The sequence below is a fragment of the Argentina anserina genome, chromosome 2 (genome assembly GCF_933775445.1).
Source record: "Argentina anserina chromosome 2, drPotAnse1.1, whole genome shotgun sequence".
Lineage (NCBI taxonomy): Eukaryota > Viridiplantae > Streptophyta > Magnoliopsida > Rosales > Rosaceae > Argentina > Argentina anserina.
In genome coordinates this window covers 16,190,155-16,211,415 of record NC_065873.1, presented here as the reverse complement: position 1 = coordinate 16,211,415, position 21,261 = coordinate 16,190,155, and the positions used below count along the sequence as shown (strand labels likewise).

Sequence of the window (21,261 nt, the reverse complement as noted above, 5' to 3'; positions counted from 1 at the left end):
CAAGGACAATGGTTCTCTTCAATTAGAGCTAACCTGGCCGTAAGTTACATTACATCACAGGTAAAACAGAACTAATTAGGTTGATTAACAGGTACTGTAGGTAGATAGTGTTATGATTTATAGTTGATAACTCAGTAGAGTCCAGAAAATCCATAGTACACTTAGCAGTCTCTTAAATAAAGTGCCCACTAGGTTACTAAAACATTTTGGTTTCTGTACAAATCCCCAATCAGAATGGTTACAGGAGACAATTTTACTGACCATTTTGACCAGTTAACCCTCTTCCCAGAAGCTTTTAAGCCTAATAGACTAGGGAAGAGATAGTGTGTTCCTAGAAAGGATACTAGAAACTGTACTATCAGTGCTGCTAAATGCAGTACCGATAGCAATACTCATTGAAGGCCATGTGAAAACAGGTTTGAATGGAGGCACACTAGGGACTGACATGGTTCCAGATATAATCTGGCATATGGCTTGCGTTTGAGGCCGCTCACTGGCTATAGGATGTGAACATGCCAACCCAAGAAGCAAAAGTTTCTTTGCTTCATCTAATACGTAATTACTGTTCAGTCGCTCATCCACAGCTTCCTCAATACACCCTTCTCGATGCAACATCCACACCCAATCGACCAAAGATAACTGGTGTTGTTCATGAACAATCTGAATCCCAGGACTTCTCCCACACACAATCTCAAGCACAACTGCCCCAAAACTGAAAATATCAGATTCTGGAGTAGCCTTTCTTGTATGGAAGCATTCTGGAGCAACATAGCCCAGGGTACCAGCGACTCCTGCTAGTTCTAGTTCAGCATATGAGTTCCTCTCTTGTTCCAAGGCTCGGGCAAGGCCAAAGTCTCCAAGGCGAGCATTGAACTCAGAGTCTAGCAAAATATTACTAGCTTTAAGGTCACGGTGCACCACTTTCTGGTCGTACTCGTTTTGCAGATAATGCAAAGCTGATGCCACACCAGCTAGGATCTTGCATCGACGCTCCCAATTGAGTGTACTCTGGTTCTTAGCTCCATAAAGGTGCCCATCAACACTACCATTTGGCATGAAATCATACACTAAAAGAAGCTTTCCTTTCTCATAGCACCATCCTGTAAAAAGGGACACAGTATATGTACATAGATTAGAAACTTAGACTGATGAACATGGATTTGGAGAGTATTGATTAATCGACCAAATGCGGAGAAACTTTTCAGTAAATGCAAGCGTGCACTGGAAATTCTTATTCAGTACCATAGAAAAGAAAACCAGAATGGGAGAGCTCGCAACTGCCTCCCGGCCAAGCCAGTTCCTTGCTTATGTGTATGTACATATTTCTGCATATCTTATTCTTTATTATCATTTACATTTTTCTTCTTCTTTTTGAGTGATTGTTAATCACATATATGAACGCACGTTTTTGCTTTAATCAGTAGTATGCCATCATTCTGGACTGTAATTTATAGATCAATTCTGGTGGAAGGGATTCTGGTCAATAATGTGATCTCCTACTCCTAGTGTCAATTAAGAATTCGCAAGGATAAGACCCTAAAAGGATAAAAAGAGACGTGTTCAATGCATTAGACTATTCCAAATTCAATAGCTTTTAGGTGAAGCAATTTAACTAGTTGCCTATTAGTGGTTGATTGTTCACCCTATACTGTACTTTATAAACGATATGGAAATGTAAAACGAAAATTGTTTTGGGGGAAAAAAATATAAACTCCCTTTTTATGAAAATTGGATTAGTAAAAGATAAGGAAATTACATACCTACCAACCGGACTAGATTTTTATGGCGAAGACGGTGAATAATGGTCAATTCTGCCATGAAATCATCTTTGCCTTTGATGCTGTCTCTTGAGAACTGCTTGACAGCGATTTCTGCAGAGGTACTAGTACCATTTGCATCATTACTATCAGGCAGAGTCCCTCTGTAAACAATGCCGAATCCACCTTGCCCCAGGATCATACTCGCATGGAAATTATTAGTTGCATCTTTGAGCTCTTTGTACTTGAACTCCCTCGGCATTCCTGGCAATCTCTTTAGTGTCACAAGCACAAGGGACTCCTCAAGACTGGTTCTTTTCCTCTTTTTCACATAGACAGCTCCCAAAATGACACCAAATAGTACTAACAAAACCAATGCTGGGACACCAACCTTCAACAAAATCTTATTCTTTTTGGTCTTGAATATTTGAACCTTTAGATCCCATTCCAGAACACAGTTTAGTTGTTTGGCCGCGCTACCTGTGGAACCGGAAAATCCAAAGTACGAGTCTTGCTTTAGGTAACTTCTCAAGTTTATCGTCTCCCTCATAAGTGGTATCTCGGGCCTTACTGCTGGGATGGTCATGATGCGCTTAGCCATGTAAACTTCAAGAACTTTGGTACTGCCATCGTATTGCACCCACACGGTGTAGTTGGTGCCTACTTCCGGTGATATCTCAATGTCGAAAGGGTCAAGAGAAACAGTCTTGTTTGATATTACAGAGTTGATGTTGAGGCCTATATGGTTGTCATCAGGGTCGAAATCTTGCTTTCCTGTGTCGAATTCTATGGCAACCATGTAATTTGTAGTGTTACCATCAGTGGTGGCATTGGTGAGGCCTAGCCACTGCCCATGACTGTTTTGAGGAATGCTCCAATCCGAGGCTATAAGAAAAGCAAACCCCTCACCGGCAGTCCACTCTTCTTTTCGGAAGATGTTCATGAGGAAAGTTGAGTTGAAGGAGGCAACTTCATCTTCTTCTACATCGTCAGATGACCAGAGCCTATAAGGTTTGTGATACATGATCCTGCCGGACTTGTTGAAATAGCTGACATCTCCATTCTCAGTGTCTGGGGTTAACTGAAGTGCCCCTTGATCGATGGAAGAATAAGGCGAGCCGAAATGGAATATATCCTGGTCGGTTTTTTCACTGAATGAGGTAAAGGGGAACTGCCTGGGATCAGCTGCTGATGCTAGAAAGATTACGGCGAAGGTATAAATTAAGTAGATGATTGATGACAATCTTTGAGAAAACCCCATTTAATTTCCTCTTTAATTTTAGTTCATGTAGCTAAAACTGCAGAGAAAAGAAGATGGAACTCATGGAAGAATCAAGTCTGAGAGGAATGGGATGCATTGGTGTGTACGTGTATATATATATACACACGTACAAGATGATCCAGTTGCATATATTATTCCCATAAGAATCCGCCTGGAACTCACCACAGCAGAAGAAGCTAATATACCTATTGTTGTTTTGTACAGGTTTTCCGTATTCAACAAAAAAGTTGATTGTGTGAACAGAAAGAAGAGAATTCAATTAAAAGTCTATTAATCTCTGCTAGAGATCTCAAGTCAGATTAACTATAATATTTGGTATTTGATCTGAAACTTTCTAATTAAGCGCAGCGTGAGTACCACACGCTAGAACCAGAATAGGTCGCATCGCCGAAGTCGTACTTATTTCATCACATTAGTGAAAATGACAGAAAAAAATTCTTATTATATATCAACTTGGAAGGTTCTGAATCACATCATTGGCGAAGAACAATTGCAAATTAAGAAAAATAAGCATTCGACGCGTAATAATCAAATTGGTGACATGCGCGCGCGTGTATACTTGTTGGAAAAACCATTTAAAATCAAATTTTAATTGATTAATTAAATTAAGTTAAACTTGTAATTAATCAAAGATGAACATATATTTGAGTTCTCCATAATGAGGGCTACAAGATCATATGTTTGTTTGTGTAATTTGGTTTGTGGGTGAATAAGAAATTGTCACTCAAAAATGGCTACTTAGAATGAGGGAAATGTATTTGTCCCACATTGGAAAAGATAAGTGTTGAAAAGACTTTATATAGAATCCATTGTGTATGGATTATAAAATGTGTAAACCCCCTTATACCCTCTCGCGCACGCGCAGGGGTGCAAATCCTAGGTTACAAGGGAAACTCGTGTATGCCCGTGCATCCCTGCGGACACGAATGCAACACCGAATTGAGGGTCGGAACGCAGCGATTCTTTTTGCATTTCCGAAAATTCGGTTTTGACTTTTTAAATTCTCTTGACTGTTCAAATTCTTCTTTTGTAACAACTGAGTTATTGTGTGTTATGGAGAATTATAACAGAATTGAAATCAATGTTTGTAACATATGTAACTCATATATGTTATGATCTTTTGATTTCTATAACAGTCATCTTATTAATTGCTGATTGCAAATCCTCACAGTATAAATAGCCACCATCCTTTCATTGTAAAATCATTCCATTCGAAACACAATCCTCTCCCACTCTCAAAATTATTAGCTTTTCTCTGGTGATAGAAAGAGGTACCTTTCGAGTTCGTTGAAAGTTCTAGTTAGTAGTGCAACTTCCTAGAATCGTTTAGTCGTTATATCCTGGGAGACAAGCGCCAAGCATCCTTGCACCGGTAGAGGAGGCGTAAACGTCTTAAGGACAGTGTGGTATCACACACGTCTCGACTAGTTCTTCCATCATCAATCGTTCGGTATTTTGGTTGAATTTCTTTTCGTGTTCTTCGTTTCTGATGTATAATTATTTATAATTCCGCATATTAAATTATATATGCAATATATCACTGTTTTTTATAACAAAACTGCTGAGTATTGCTAGCTGCATTGGTTTGTAGAGTAGAGTATACATGGAAAAATTATAATACGAAACACTTCATTGTATGAAGACACTAGATTGTGTGTACAAAAAAAATTAATAAAAAAATTGACCTTAAAATATAACGAGAACCACTAAATTTTAAAAAATTTAAATTTAAATAATGAGAATTTTAAACTCCATAGTGTCCATACTATGGAGTACTCCGATACATGGTCCCAATCTAATATATAGCAAGAAAGGGCCTCGGTCTTTCTAGCCTAGCCTAGCCCTCCCTTTATAATTGCTGCTTCTGGTGGTACTGGCCGGGGTTGTCATCGGCAATGATCGATAGTAAGTCACCAGTTGGTTTGTCTGCTATCTTCTCAGTTCGTCCGTGGAGCACAGACGTAGTTCTGGTTCTAAAGGAGCAAGTTGAACAGTTGAAGCGTTGGCTGGGGCCTTGTTTGTCAAACGGCATTACACCATGGTCTTTATCTATTCTGAGACTTACTGATTCCCTACTAAACTAGTAGCTCGGTTTCTTTAACTCTTTCCTCCATCATTCCACACACCGGCCTCTATTCTTGATTGTGTGAACATAACCATATTATGGTGAGTGCTTTTGCATTTGGTGAGGTTCCTCATTTCAATATGTACGTAGGGTGTCACTCATACTTTAACTAGACTTTCCTTCGACTATAGTTTATGATTCTTTTCTGGATTCTATCGAAGTAGATGAACTGATTATTACTGACTAGTGATCGCAACTACAGAGCGGATAAAGTTAATTTGGCCGGCCTCATTGAAGAAGGTCGCACCATACCCTTTGTATCAACTAATACACGGAAGAGTAGTTGTACGTAGCATGATATGATTAGCGTTTGAGTTGTTGATAGATCTAGCTAGATATAGGAGCAGCTCTTTATACTGCATTTGTTGGTATCTTCCTCCATGTAACGATTGCGTCGAATACTTAATTTCATCCAAAATTGACCTTTCAATATAAAAGGTACGGTCAATTAGACACGTTCAATTCTTGGCCTGTTTCTTCTTTAAAAGAGCTCATTTTGGCTTTTTGGAGATTCTAATGATGCAACATCTATATCGACAATCTTAAAAGACATGTATATGAAGTTATAAACGATTCATTATAGTTCAATAATCTAATTCTCAAAGAAAAAAAAGGATATGCAATATGAGATTCACGTACTGCATATGAAGAGCTCATGTTGGCTCTTTCGAGATTTCGCAACAGAATTCGAATCATAATTTTTCATAAAATCAAATTAATTGAAAGATTTACATGTAGTAATGCGCGCGGTACTAGTATAAATGCATGTAATATTAGTATATTGTCGACCCGACACTACTGGTGGACATCAGTCAACGTTTTCTTTGACTGTATTGTTTTGCTGGGCTTGGATTGTCACCAGCCTGACTAGTTGCTTTGGTTGGGCCTTCACTATTGTGTGGGCTTGGATGAATTGGGTCTTTATGGCCCATTGTCATATCTAAGTTTGGATTAAGGACAGACTATGCTCACGTGGTTGTGACATTTTTAATACATTCTTCTACGTGAGTGATAGTCTGTGAAATAAATGTGCTAGAAACTGTCTTCATAAGGTGGATGTATTTTTGGTTGTTGGAATCCTAGTTGCAGCTGAGTGTTCTAGTAGTCATATGGAGTAATTTTTATTGTCAACTCATATGAGTGTTTTATTTCTTATACTATTTGATGAGCTATAAATATGAATTGTCTTCTTGATTCAAAAAAAAAATATTGGGATACGACCAAATTAATTGGATGTCCAATTAAGAACAAGTGGATTTTTTTTGGAAATATATATGGAAGGAAAAATTTAAGGTACGTACAAGGTTTCACAACAACACAAATATTATTGGAGAAACATATATTTAATGATCACAATTATTAATATTCATGATCCTTGAGTACACAGTGTACACTTTCCTTATAGTCGATGTTTGTGGAATACAAACAGCACAGAATCCTGTATATATTAATTCGTTTACAGTGTATCAAATCAACACTGACAAAAGCTAGCAACGAGTATCAACCATGTCGACGACTCCCACCAGCTTCTTATTGTTGTCAACTCTAACCCTAATTGCAAGCCTCATTTCGGGGTTGTTGACGGAGCAGACGTCGAATCAGACAAACAAGCTATGGTTGCGTTGAAGAACAACTTAGATGATCCAAATAAAGCTCTATTTGACTGGGATGTCAATCGTGACCCATGCACTTGGGACTATGTTGTCTGCCAAAACAATAGGGTCACCTCACTGCTCTTAGCCTGGCAATAGCGTCAAAAACTTGTCGCGAAATTTAATGAAAACTCGCAAATGCACGAATCATCGTTAGTAGAGTGTGCAAGTACGATGTCGTTCTAACTAGGGATTGAGAATCAGTTTAATTATAACTTAATTGATCTAACTTAAGAACATAAAAACAAATAAGAAAATGAAGATATAGTTTTTGGGTTTTCAAATAACAAATTATACGAGAGTTAAAGGAATAAGCAAACATGATAGAACCTAGGGTATCAGAATCAACCACTAACAATCATATTTATGTATCAATGCAACTAATGTATTCTTTTGTATCTTTAGATGACAACTCTCGTATCTATGTCTTTTTCAGGTACTGTAGACCATAGTTTTCCTTAAGTGTATGATACTCTCCTTCTCTAGTAAATGTCGTATATCCTAGTTATACAGTCTATTTTCTCAAGTATAAATTTAACATACATAACTCATTACATTCTAAAAAACAAGGAAATCAAGCATTCTCTCTCGAGTAACAATGCAATTCACCACACTTAATCACAAGAAGCTTCATAAATTATATTGCATCTCTGCTTCAAATTTATCTTCGAATTACTATATGCAAAGCCCTAAGGTGATCAATCAAAGAGCTTAAACATAAAACATCAATTCAAATAGTGACTAAGCATTCATCATAAATAAACTATAAATCCATCAATCAAACATCAAACTACATAAACAATCATGAAATGACATTATCCTAACCTAGAAAAAGGTTTAACAAACTACAACTAAGGAAAACATAACAAAAACATAAAAGAATGGAATGAGGAAGATGGATGGATGATCTCTTCTCCTCTACCATCTACATTGTGCTCTCGAGACCTCTCGTCATATGAAATTCGTGCTCCCTTATAAAGAGAAGATTTTTGTTCATCCTTGACTTCAGTTTCCTTGTAAGACTTGGATTCTAGACTCCAATTGTGATATAGAATGAGAAAACCTTGAAATATCTCTTGTAAAAGTATGAATCTATGTCCTATCTGCATCTTCATTTGAATCATTGACTTTGATGTATTGAAAGTGATGCACTTGGCAACACAACTTGAACTCTCCGTGAATGCTAATGAACCCTGGCAGGTTTCAGCTCTGACATCTTGTCACTCAAACAATCATAACTTCTTCTTAGAGTATCGAAATCAATATCTGTAAAATCCTACATAAAATAGACATCTGTATCTTTCTAATGATATATGGCTCATGGTCTTATTCGATCTGTAACTCTCTCAGGACGTGGCAAAGTTGGATGTTCTGCACATGAAGATTCTGACAATGAACTTCATAATCGCCATTTAACTTTGTTAGCTCATTTTAGGTTTTTTCTTCTCTTTTTGACACAAACCTATAAAAACGCTAAAATAACATAAATCAATTATAAATTAGAGAACTAAGCACATAAACCAAATATATGATGCATAGAAAAAGAGGATAATATGAGCACATCAATAACCTCGGAGGAATTCTGGTGCCAGAACTTGAAGGTCTTTCAGCTCTAGAAGATCTAAGTTTTATTAACAATACAATCGAAGGAACCATTCCAGCGGAGCAGAACCTCCGAATATTGGGATTGTCAAATAAGTATTTATCAGGAGAGATTCCTCCTTCACTGGGGTATTTGAAATCACTTAATTTACTAAATCTCACAACAACCTAACTGGGAAAGTCCCCTCTGATATTGGACACCTTCCAAGCCTCACCCTGGCAGATTTTTCCGGTAACAATTTGTGTTGGGACTTCTGGCCAACGCCAAAATTTGTGGGTAATTACACATTATGCCAGAAGAAATGATCGACTCTAGCAGCTGCTGGCTTGAAATTTTATATTTTCATTTGCTTTCTTCTCGTCGTGGTAATGTGATGCAGTAGTAATATGTAATAACGATCATATAACGATATGTATCTTAGATTTTCCAGTCTACCACTCTTTTAATTTGGAAATGCGCATACTTGTATTAGTCATTGGACTCATTAGATAGCATTCCGTTATAACACAATTCTGATTGAAAATCATAGAATTTCCTGTTTTTACCATCAGTAAGCAAGTAATGCATGCACCATACTCAAGCCGAGCAAGGAAAGTTTTGTAAGGAACGAGTGGAAAATGAGTACGTTTTAGTGATATTTTGTCATCCGGTACGGTGTCAAGTGTTATGGAAAACGGAAGAAAATCTTCTGTCCCCAATTCCGCCGTTATCAAATATTGGAGACAAGGGTAAGTCAGCTCTTGGGAACCAGATTTGAGCCCAGTAATTCAATCCTAATAAGGTAATGGTATCTCATTTGTCACTTATTCGGTATTTTAACTCACTCGTTTTGGAAAGTATCTCTATAGTAAAGTATATAATATCTTAATGACCCCAATAAGCTTACTCGTCACAATAGCATTCACCCAATCTTGGTCCGCACCACAAGAAGAGAAGGAAGGTTCTGGTGACATCTATTACAAGCAATATCATAAATTAGAATCTGGACGCCAGAGCCGAATCGTTAATTTACAAGGTTTGTTACAAAGTATAATCAACTGATACATCATACATGACACAGTCAGACACAATGAAAATTAGGAATTACATGACACAACTAAGCATACTTGATTTTCAACTTTTGATCGGCTCCCTTTTACTTGGACATGAAACCAGCAACGGCAGCACCTATTAGAGCAGTAGGATCTCCAAGGATGGCGGAGACGATAACGCGAACAGCGCCACCAGCAATCTGGCAACATTTGCCAACCTTCCCTCCCTTTTTCCCATGATGGTCTTGCAGTGTGCCCTTAAGGCTAGGAATTCTAGTCTGCATTTCCCTAAACTTGTTCTTGTCAACATTGAGATACATGGCCTGCCAGCTCTCCACAAGCAACTCCTTCACACATGAGACATGAAGGTTATAGGTCTTGCAATCAGACCTGTAAGACCAACCAGGTCCCTTGCCTCCACACCGATGACAGGCGCTGGTTAACTTGAGGCACAAGTAAAGGTTGTGCTTCCCATCATCTAGGACTTGTGGTAGGTTTGCACAACAAGGGTGCAGATCAAACCCACATCTCCTGCAGTGATACACAAATCCGGAAACATCTTTCCTACACGCATCACATACTCTTCTAAAAGCCCCTGGCGGACTATAAAGAAACTGAAACTCACATTTGTTGTAGAAGGGATGATTGATGTAGAGAGGAGCCACTGCACATGACTTGTGCAGATCGAATTCGCATTGCTGACACTTGTATTTGAGGCCAATCCCAGCTTCTTTGCACCCATCACAGTAGAATGGTATCTCTGTGTATTCAAGCTTGAGCTTGTGTCTAGGGTGGATAGGGTGAGAGATTTCCTTGTCAATCTTCATTGCTTATCCTTGGCCAGTTTTGGAGTGTACCAAGATGAGACTAGAGAAATGCTTATATGGTGATGGATGAAGGGGGTTCAAAACAATCTTGTAGCTAAGGTAGATTCCTTGCTTAAATTTCACAAGTGGAGAATAACAAATGGGCCACGTTGATGCAATTACATTAAGGTGAGATTGATTGAAAGAGGGATCATAAAAGTATATATTGGCTTTGGAATCTAATTCCCTGGAAGGTTGTTGTATTTTGGCTATTGCCTACTTGATGGGATTAGTATTCCTAATCCTCAAAGTAATTAACTCAAAGATTTTGAATCTTTCTAAACTCTAAAGCATCTTCATTTTCAGCCTAATTGCAATAACAGCCGGAACACATCAGACGAACGTTGTAACAATAATATGATTGAGTGAGCTTTAACTCTGATTATGATGAGATTAGGATAAACATGTCTTTGATAAAGAACCAGATGCCTGGGAATGGTTCTTCATGCAGATCTAATAATTGTAGATTTGTAGAGCTCCACGGAATGTTAGGCAGCCACTTCTTACCTAGTCTTCTTCCTTAGTTAATTTTGGCTTTGCTCTCTTTCTTCAGAATCTACAAAAGAAGTGAAAGACTGCAACTTCCTAAAATTGATTTGACCCAGGAATGTCTAGGTTGCTTTGGATTTTATTCTCATCCATTTGATAAGTGAAGGAGCTGTTCAACCCTTGTTAAAGCAGTAGCATGGACTATCTGGCAGGTTCTTGATTTTCTAAAGACAAAGCAAAAGAAGAAGACTGATAATTTCATTATGGCAAATTCACAGCTATCATGGGTTTCATGAAACACTCTGGTTGCCATAGTTAACTTCTTGGTCCCAAAGTGACAAACCGGTGAATAAATGCTCGTAACAACTAGAACTACGACTCTTGCAGACTACCCACAGTTGAGTTTTTCTTTTGTTGAAAGCTTAACTGGGAAGCAGGCGACTAAAGGGGTTGCCACTTGCCCACTAAAGGCAGAACTCTAGACTATACGCAAATTCTTCTATTCTGCGTGAAGTTGTGAACCAAACATCTACCTTTCACTTTTGTAGTTTGATTCTATATTCCCTTTGATCCCCCCTTTCATGCTCTTTCACTTTATCTCTTTGCTTGTTCTACCCTCTAGAACTGAGTGTTTGGATTTGTTTTTCCTTGGAGGCATCAACTAACAACAGTACAAAAAGGTGAGTTCAGACCCAATTAGCAGATTTTCAAGTGGGATATTAGAACTGTAGAGGAGATTCAGGGTTTCGAAAGAGTTTGTCATTGCATACTCCCAATAAGGCTTTTAAAAAACATATATTGCACCTTCCAGCAGCCTAATTGAACCTGAAACAGATATTATACACCAAATTGGACTAATGGCAGGTTTTCCTTACATGAGCCATTCAACATGATTTCAAAACACAGGTTGTCATACAAATCAAAAGGTGCAAGAGGGAAACAAATGTCTAGAACACAAACACTGTTTTCCTAGAGAAAACCCCTCCTTTCACCCAACCACCATTTCTACAGTATGTTGCCTCTTGCATGCGGGATGGGAGATATTAAGATGCCAATGACTCACCGCAAGTCGGGAGATAGGGGCACAGAACGTTAGTGTTTATTCCAACAAGTGAAGTCACTCCTTCAGACTTAGCCTGGCACTTTGCACCTTAACTGAAAGCTTCAACTTCTGCTCTTCCATATCTCGGAGAACAGCAAGTAGATTTGCTCGATAAACTTCACATCGTTGATTGGTATTGTCCAATTCAGCAGACAACTCACGGATTTTCTTCTCCTTCTGATCCTGTGGTTTTATAATAGATGAGTTAACAAAAAGAATGGCACATTTAGATGACCATACTGAATGTACAAGCACCCCTGAAAACCTGTACTGATCATCGCTCTGTACTTGTGTTTACTTTACTTAAATATCAAATTAACAACAGTGCGGTACATACATGAGCTGAAATTCTGAATAACCACTTTTGCGGCCATGGAACATAAGAGATATTGTATTCCTTAGTTTCTATGATTCAACTGCAACATACATGTAAGCCCTTAAATATAAACTAACTGAGAAGTAAATCCATCTTTGTAGATTCACAAAAACCAAGAACAGATTCTTTTTCCTTTGAATAGCCTATGCTCTAGATGACATCAGCACAAGATCCATGATGAAATGTTAATACTGATATTATTAGTAGTTAATCAGATACTGAGAAGGGAGAAACTTACTGCAGATTGAAATACTGCCGTTTGATTTTCTTCAGTTGCATGCATTTCTTGGCTACCTCCATTGGCCAGGGAACTACCATGCATGGCACCAGAACCATGATTCTTCATGGAAGCAACTTTCTTCGCAGCCTCCTGTAGAGCATTCATCGCCACATTGTAAATGTGGATAGATTTTGCTCCTTCTTCAACATATTTAATTGCTTCCTGACGTAGATTATTATACCTAGCTGTTACAGATTCTCTGGAATTACTTGGTGAATCAGAAGAACTTTCATCCAGCACAGCTCCACTCTTGGCATTTCTTGTCCATCGTTTCAATATATAAGGAGCAGGAAGAGTGAGAACATTCTTTGCTCTAAAAACTGCTAATATGTGCCTACATATTATTCCTGAATATTCAAACATTTGACAGCTACAAGTAGCTTTCGCCTCAGAAGAATTGAAACTAACAGACTGTGCTCTGTGGTCTTCACCAAATTTAGCCACTCGATAGGTGGCAATGGTCCCTGTGTCAGCAATTTTCGTTGCAGGATTAGCAAGAGTCTCAACCAACTCCTCCTGGAATTTTTTGAACATGCTCCTAGTATAGAGGTTTGCCGCTTGCTTTTCCATAGGGGATGGTGTCTTCAGAATGGGCATAGTATTAGTGGAGTCAAAATCTGCTTTCAATTCCTTTTCATGCCAACTAACAACAGCCTTCTCATACTGTTTAAGCAAAATCTGTATAGTCGTGGTTTCAGTCACATACCCATCAAAAAACAAAGTCAAACTTCCGCTACCCTCATTCACAGCAAAATCTCCGAAAAAGGTGTCTCTTAAGTAAACTGGGACCCATTGTTGCCTTGCATTGTACATTGATTGAAGCCATTCATTATCCATGATGTAGTATCTTTGAATCAGTGAATGCCAATGTGACTCAAAATCATCAATCGTCTCGCTTTCATTAATGCATTTCTTAAATTCGGTTTCAAAGGTAGAATGAGAATTATAGAGACCACCAAGTTTCTCTTTCGTTTCTCTATATATGGAGCTCTTCGTGAAACGATGTCGGGTATGAGGAAGAACTTGTGCAACAGCAACTTGTATAAGCCTATCTGGATCGGTGGTGATAGAGACAGGGTGGCGTCCAGACATTGCTTGAAGCCAAGTTTGGAAAAGCCATATGAATGAGGACTCAGACTCATTGAAGATCAATGCACATCCAAACAACACTGGCTGCCCGTGATGATTAATCCCAATGAATGAGGCAAACGGTACCCTATACCGGTTTGTCCTGTATGTAGTGTCAAATATAACAGCATCTTTAAAGTAATTATAGTTGATCCTCGCTGTTGCATCAGCCCAAAATATGTTCCCACCAGAGTGATCGCTGTCACTCTGAACTGCATAAAAGAAAGCAGGATTCTCCGCCTGCATTCTTTTCAGATAGTCCAACACATGCTGACCCCCACCCCCGAGGGTTCTCTGTCTGCCGCCACTCATCTAACCTTAAAATTCAACTATAGCCAACAATTAAAAACACAGTAGGCAACAGTTCCTTTTAGTGCTGTATCAAACACAGTTGGTAACTGACACTCAAACTAACTCATCATGTCCTCATTTACTTTCTCTAAAACTATAAACTCATAGTTATCCTCCCTTTCATGTGCAGGCTCATCCTAATATCCCCATCCAATGTATAAATCTATTGCGTATAAAAAAGTCCTCACTATCATGCAATTTTAAAAACTCTAGTAAATACAAACTAGCAATTTAGTTACGAATTTGCAGTGAATGTAGTGATAACATTATCAAAGCAACAAACTTTGGTCCGATTTCTGTTAATTTAAGCTAATTGCTCAGTTTCTACTGAAATATCCAACCATTAAACCAAATCTTAACAATCAAAACTAACCTCCTTCTATCTAATCAAAACATCACTACAGGTAAATTCAATCAGTAGAGATAACATGAGAACCCAGTAAAAACCTGTGAACAAAAACAAAAGTGCAAGAAAACAAAAGCTCACAAATTGCATATCAAATCCTAAAAGGTGTTTGGGGTCAGTTTGAGACTGAAGTTGAGGGCGGAGTAGAGACGAAAGTGAGGCAAAGGGGGTACGAGGCAGCTGAAAAGCCTGAATCAAACTTGGGTTTCGTTAAACTAGCACAGACTCTATTCACCCTAATCCAAAATTGCAAAGAAGAGTGAGAGAGATGAATGAACTGAAGTAAATCTATGAGCACATTGGATAAGTTTGAATTGGGCGGAAGCTAAGATAAAAGGGAAGCAGGACTCACCGGAATTGTGGGCTTCGACCGATTGATGTCACCGTTCCGGCGAATTGACGGTGATAATCAGAGCAAGGTGCTTTTCACAAAGCCTTTAAATTTCGAAATAGAAACGCCTGCGGAACTAGTCTGGAGTCTGGACTTTCAAATAGGGTTTTGTGCCTTTTTCAATTTCAATTAATAAGGATCGAGTAAAGGACTTTTCTTACCATTTTTCAATGAGTTTTTTTCACCAACAGTCCCTCAATTCTGGTGTACCTACCAATGTGATACCTCAACTCTTAATCGTACCAATGTGATACCCAGACTCTAGTATTGCTATCACTGAAGTACTTCCGTCAGTTTTTTTCAACTTCTCCGTCATCTTGGTGACGTGACAAGTACGTGAGGCCCACAAATAGGGTTAAAAGACAAAATTAACCCCATCTGAGAGGAGCAATGTTTTTCCCGCCATTTACCTTGAGAAAGACACCAAACAATTCCAATTTTAGCGCTAATTTTCCCTCCCTACTCCTTAATTTGTGTCTCTTATCTAAACTAAAGAACTACCGCCAACCAGTCGACCACAATCTGATAAAACCTAGATCAATCTCATTTTCTATTTTTACCCTAGCACTTGTTAAACTAACAGAATAAATATAGAAATTTATATGGAACATCTCATTTCCACAATCTCATAAGAATATAAAAACACATAACTTAACGATATTCAAATACATGTTTAAGGGTTTTATGCCTTTTTCAATTTCAATTAATACGGATCGAGTAAAAGACTTTTCTTACCATTTTTCAATTAGTAAGTTTTTTTTTCTGTCAATCTTTTTTTTTTCTTTTTATAAATCTTCTGTCAATCTGTTGGTGAGTTGTGACATGTTGATTTGCAATTCTAACATTGTAACTATCATGAGGTTGATTCTTACGTTAGATGTAAAGCTATTGTTTATAATATATTTCTCGGTATTTACCAAATTTCTTAAGTTAGCGAAAAGTTACAGCCCAGTAACCATTGATATTGATAAATACTAGCGACAACCATCATGAACAATCTTCTACTCAATAATAATTTCTTTCCCAACTGGAAGGTAGTTCGATGTAACATAATTGTAAAACTGCAAGAGGATTAGAGTTGCCAAGCATCATAAGGTTAGAGTTTTCGCCTCAATCCATAGTAACGAGATTTATCTCTAACATGTTAGTAAGCGTGGTTGGCGTGGTTTAATGATAACTAAGAACACAGGCTACGTAAGATAAGCAATAGAGTAAGAACACCAAACTCTATTAAGATTTTAAGATCGGAAGAAAGTAGCATCTCGGAAGTCGAAACTCATGAACCACACATGGACAGTTACCTTGAACAAATGACTTTGCTCTCGATAACTCTATTGTTTTGTTGTTTGCTTCCAACAAGTACCATTGTACCAAGGCATTTACTTTCTTGCTTATCCAATTGCAAGTACACCTCTCATTGCTTAAAATTACGGTCACACCAGTTGCAGGTCAGAATGAGAATGTGAATGAGAACAAACCCAAGGATAGTGAAATTATATTTGCAACTTATGATTCAAATCCTACAATATGGTAAGTAGAATAAATATCCAACCCAAAGTAATTTAATCCGTACGTGCATTCTCCTATACCTTTTGATTGACAATCACCACAAGACCACATATACATCAACGACTGACAACTACTGACTGACTGAACTTGATTCTGGCTAATAAAGCTCCCTTAAGCTTCAGATATCAATAAATTGTCATATCTAGCATACCGCAGTAGAATTTTACCTCAGACAATCAGATCCTACAGTGTACATATGAATTCTATTCTACAAGTCTACAACTGACGCAAAACAATAGCCTCACAAGTATATAACATCCAGTCCAAGAGAGCATTGCCAACTACTCAGACCCCGCAGTCATATGTCCCAGCTTGATTAGGAATGTGTTTGGTGCTATACTTCACATTACCTAATGCATACCCTGATTAACAGTAACGTGCACTCATTAGTCTTCATGTGTCACCACTCACCACCCAGACAATGACATAGAAATTCCTGCAGGTTCATCATGCTAGGATATCACAACCCATATAATGTCAGAAATAATACAGAATATGGTTTCAGATAAATTGTTATCATAACAACAAAACAACTAAATGAAGTCATGGAGGCATGGACCTGGTTAATCTCCCACATAATCAAGAGTTTCGTTTTGATATGAATTATTTTCAAAGTTATCTTATGAGATTTGAAATTAGAATAATGTCAGTATGCCACTGTTTACCAGACTACTAAGCACAAGGGCCAACTATCTGCATAGTTTGACGGATCCAACAAAAACGATTTCATAACATATGCATGTACAAAAATTTGATTTTCCACAACCCTAATTTCCTCCATTAGTGAAGGAACAGTTCTTATCCTGAAAGCATTGGTACACTGGCTTAAAGCAACCAAATAAAGATAAGTACATGTGTGTGCACTGGCTTAAAAGCAACCAAATAAAGATACGTACATGTGTATGACTGTATTGCACCTTTAGAAGCCGTCTTTCAGGCTAATCTTAATGTTTTCCACTTTAATAGACAATTGCAACTTATGATCCTCAATGTCTTTCAAAAGCGAAAGCAGGTTAGCTCGATAAACTTCACACTTTCGATTAGCACACTCCAGCTCATTTGTAAGTTCCCGAATTTTTTTATCCATATCATCCTGTAAAATGATGCAAATTATGATTACAATACGCTTAACTATATTAGAAGAACCCAGTCAAAGAGGCATCCCATTAATCAAAATTTTAGTAAAGGATGCGCAACAGATGAGCACATTAACTGCTAAAAGTACAAGTAAACATGTGATCAAATGACAAAAATATGGAAATAACTGACCTCAGATAAATTCTGGCCAGAACTCCCATCATGATCCCCAATGATGTAATTGGCCCGGGTTCCACCAGCAACTGAGTTTCCCCTGATATGCCCGTTGCCCATGACATTTCTCCCATCATTCTTGATTGCATGTGCCACTTTTGTTGCAGCTTCTTTCAAAGCATCCAGGGCAAGGTCGTAAGTTTCTGAAGAATTTGCTCCATCTACAAATCTAAAGGCCTGATGGCGTAAAGTGTTGTATCTAACAGTATGAGATTCTAGATAACTGGTATATACATCACTAGAACGTTCTTCTAAGATAACACTGCTCTTGGCATTTCTTGTCCATCGTTTCAATATGTAATGAGATGGCAGAGTTAACACGTTGGTCACTCGAAAGACTGCTAATACATGTCTGCAAAGAAGACCTGAAAACTCAAACATCTGGCAACTACAAGTTGCTATCATCTCCAAAACGTTTAGTTTAACATAATATGCTTTATGATCCTCCCCGAACTTTGCTACTTGATATGAGATGATCTCCCCATCATCATCGCCCTTGGATGCTGTGAAAGTTAAGGTCCCAACTAGCTCCTCTTGAAACCTCATAAATATCTTTTTTGTATAAAACTCAGAGGCTTGTTTTTCCATTGGAGATGGGGTCTTCAAAACTGGGGAAGTGTTCATAGTATCAAAATCTGCTTTCACCTCCTTCTCATTGCGACTCTCTAGAGCTTTCTCATAGAGCTTAAAGAACTGACTCAAATTTGTTGAAGCATTCACATACCCATCAAAATATGAGTTCATACTTTCACTTCTCTGGGTTATGGACATTTCTGCAAAAAAGGTGTCGCGGAGATAGACAGGGACCCACTGCTTGCGAGCAGAGTACATTGACTGAAGCCATTCATGATCCCTGAGATCGTATCTATCAACAAGAGATAACCAGCAAGACTCAAATTCTTCTATTGACTCGGTCAAATTGACACATTTGTGAAAGTCTGCTTCAAAACATGGATGTTGGAGAAACACATGGGATAGTTTTTCCTGACATTTTTTGAAAATGTGCCATTTGCAGAACCGGTGACGGGTCTGTGGGAAGATCTGCATGATAGCTGACTGTATCACAGGATCATAGTCAGTGGTAATCGACAGTGGAGGGCGGCCAGACATTGCCAAAAGCCATGTTTTGAACAACCAAACAAAAGATGCTTCAGACTCGTTTATCAGAAAAGCACAACCAAACAATACTGGTTGTCCATGATGGTTTATCCCTGTGATAGGTGCAAATGGCAAACGGTACCTGTTCGACCTGTAAGTAGTATCAAAAGTAACAGTATCACCAAAGTAACTATAGTTCATCTTTGCCTTTGGATCAGCCCAGATGACATTGCCCATGGCCTGATCCTCATCGCCTTGAACAGCATAGAAAAAGTTATGGTTATCTGCTTGCATTTGTTTCAAATAATCCAATAACATCTGAATGTCTCCATCCATGCTCCTATGGCGATTATTCCTCATATAATTTCTACAGTCAACCTCTGTAAATCCAACTTTGCTGATTCCACCATATTCTTTAATCAGTGCTGACATGATCCTCCTGGGGCCCATTCCAGCTGCCTGCAACGTATCAATCAATGTCTTTGCAGGACCAGATATCTGCCTATGCGACCGAAGACAATGCACCTGATCAGGGGGCACCAACTCATGATTATGCTCCTTAACAAAACCAGACACAACCCATTTCCCTGAATCTTGCATCTTCACAGACAAGGACGCTTTGCATCCCACTCTAGTAATAGTCCGCGGCCGCTTGATCTCCCTATCTTTAGTCCTCTTCTCATTCAAATTCCTAAACCCCTCCTTGGCACAAACAAACTGCCTCTGTATAATCGCCCCATCTCGCCTGGAACGCCTCGACGAGCTCACACGAGTGCTGAACCCAACACGACGGGCATACGAGTTGTAAAACGCCTTGGCAGCCTCCTCGGACTCAAACTCCATGCCATCATACGGCTCAAGGTCCAACAGGTCCCCCTCAGGGACATAAATCTCACCACTCCCTCCACTAAACCCGACGCCGTTGACATTCCTACTAGCACTCCCAATCAGAGGGCTATCAACCATCTCCTCATCCTCAACAGGGTGCTCAATTACAACAAAATCCTCCTCCCCTTCCTTGCCTACCAATCGAAATTCAAGCATAGGATTCTCCATGTCAAATTGTTATCAGAGTCTAACCAATTACAGTTTCCGGGTCAACTTCCACAATCCCAAAGCCTCGAAATTTAGTGATTCTGTGTAAATATAAACATGCATATTCTCTAAATTCTTAGCGGGAAACATAGCAAAACACAAATTGAATACAGAAATAGACGATAAGTTCGTAAAGGCTGAACCTTTTCACGTTGGGAAGGAGCCTCAGACTCTCATCACCTCAAAGTCAAGCTCCGGTGGATCTTCAGCACAGCCAATAGGAGTGGAGAGGAAGAAAGGTGAGATTTTTACTAGGGTTTTCAGGAGGAACCCTAGAATTTGGGGGAAATTGAGTGAGGTTGGGTGAAATTGGGTGGGAGGGTTTGGAAATTCAAAGGGATTGAATTGAAGGGAGTTGTGCGAAAGAAAAAAGATTTAAAAAAAAATTGGGGAAGAGTGAGAGTGATGATGGAGCGTTTGAGAAGGGAAGGTAGGCTTCTTCGTATTCTATTGTAACCCAGCTCTTTCTGCGAGTTCTGATCTACTAGTTGGGCATTACTTGCGTGAACTCATATCAGCCGTTTGTTGTTTCTGTTGAATTGGCCTGTAACCGTTGGATGGCTTAGATCACTCGTCACTAATAAGTGAAATAAAATTTTCTAAAAATAGAAGACGTGTTAAGTTCTAGATACTAAATAACTTTAAAAAGATTACGAGTAAAACATACATGCCAAGTTTTTCATTTCACCATAAATATTTCCACAAATCTATGTTTGAATTGGTTTGGTCCCGATATTAATAGAAATCATAACCAATTCAATTAATTTGGTTAAGAGTGGACACACATTTAACAATCAATTGATCCACTAAGTTGTGAATTGATGTTAGGTTACACATTTATATATTTAGTAACTTATATAATGCATATGATTGTTTTGCTTACAATTTGATTCCTTCATCTCATCATGAGATCGGTAACCGTATTTTTCTCTTTCTTTTTTAGAAACAAAATGAACAAATTACAACTACGTACTTTTACACAAACTAATAGACTAGAAGATAAATTTAAAAAAAAATTCTAAAGCTCGAGAAGGGATCCATCCAATTATGACCAAAGTGCAAATGAACGAACTTTTGCCATACCATTAACATGAGAGTTTGCTTTACGTAAAACATGAGTAAAGGAAATGTTGTCGTAGCATCTCATCAGCAGATCAGCTGAATGATATCTCAAACCACACACTCCAGTAAGGAGTCTCCTTCAGCTATGGGCACTCAACCACATGTACATTGAGGAGTATATACGACGAGCACCAAAAAAAAAATTAATAAAAAAGTTGACAACATTTGAATCTCAATATATTGAACCATCAAAATTAAGTTTGAACCATACTGAACTAACCATATCA

General features: G+C 38.4%; 4 protein-coding genes across 11 annotated transcripts; all 4 read right to left on the bottom strand.

Annotated features, from left to right (window-relative positions):
- Positions 1 to 33: 33 nt before the first annotated feature.
- On the bottom strand, positions 34 to 3,088 carry LOC126784865 (probable L-type lectin-domain containing receptor kinase S.5). The gene is made up of 2 exons (XM_050510393.1): positions 1,761 to 3,088; positions 34 to 1,100 (listed from the first exon to the last, which is right to left on the bottom strand). Exons 1-2 carry the CDS (start codon positions 3,016 to 3,018, stop codon positions 310 to 312), a joined length of 2,049 nt encoding a protein of 682 aa, XP_050366350.1. The 5' UTR covers positions 3,019 to 3,088; the 3' UTR covers positions 34 to 309.
- Positions 3,089 to 9,394: 6,306 nt separating this feature from the next.
- Positions 9,395 to 10,315, bottom strand: LOC126784884 (uncharacterized). Its single transcript, XM_050510419.1, has one exon. The coding sequence runs from the start codon at positions 10,275 to 10,277 to the stop codon at positions 9,555 to 9,557; it is 723 nt and encodes a 240-aa protein (XP_050366376.1). The 5' UTR covers positions 10,278 to 10,315; the 3' UTR covers positions 9,395 to 9,554.
- Positions 10,316 to 11,566: 1,251 nt separating this feature from the next.
- LOC126784871 (protein FAR1-RELATED SEQUENCE 9) lies at positions 11,567 to 14,916 on the bottom strand. Of its 4 annotated transcripts, none has more exons than XM_050510401.1 (4): positions 14,801 to 14,911; positions 14,530 to 14,684; positions 12,522 to 14,020; positions 11,567 to 12,090 (listed from the first exon to the last, which is right to left on the bottom strand). In XM_050510401.1, exons 3-4 carry the CDS (start codon positions 14,001 to 14,003, stop codon positions 11,923 to 11,925), a joined length of 1,650 nt encoding a protein of 549 aa, XP_050366358.1. In that variant the 5' UTR covers positions 14,004 to 14,020; positions 14,530 to 14,684; positions 14,801 to 14,911; the 3' UTR covers positions 11,567 to 11,922. The 4 variants fall into 4 exon arrangements, with proteins under 4 accessions (XP_050366358.1, XP_050366360.1, XP_050366359.1 ...); XM_050510403.1 differs by having other exon boundaries at positions 12,522 to 14,008; XM_050510402.1 differs by lacking the exon at positions 14,530 to 14,684 and having other exon boundaries at positions 12,522 to 14,008; positions 14,801 to 14,916.
- A 1,444-nt stretch (positions 14,917 to 16,360) lies between these two features.
- Positions 16,361 to 20,336, bottom strand: LOC126784862 (protein FAR1-RELATED SEQUENCE 5). Of its 5 annotated transcripts, none has more exons than XM_050510384.1 (4): positions 20,056 to 20,336; positions 17,678 to 19,953; positions 17,305 to 17,501; positions 16,361 to 16,860 (listed from the first exon to the last, which is right to left on the bottom strand). In XM_050510384.1, exons 2-3 carry the CDS (start codon positions 19,871 to 19,873, stop codon positions 17,328 to 17,330), a joined length of 2,370 nt encoding a protein of 789 aa, XP_050366341.1. In that variant the 5' UTR covers positions 19,874 to 19,953; positions 20,056 to 20,336; the 3' UTR covers positions 16,361 to 16,860; positions 17,305 to 17,327. The 5 variants fall into 5 exon arrangements, with proteins under 5 accessions (XP_050366341.1, XP_050366344.1, XP_050366342.1 ...); XM_050510387.1 differs by having other exon boundaries at positions 16,361 to 16,770; XM_050510385.1 differs by having other exon boundaries at positions 16,361 to 16,844; positions 17,326 to 17,501.
- Positions 20,337 to 21,261: the final 925 nt, after the last annotated feature.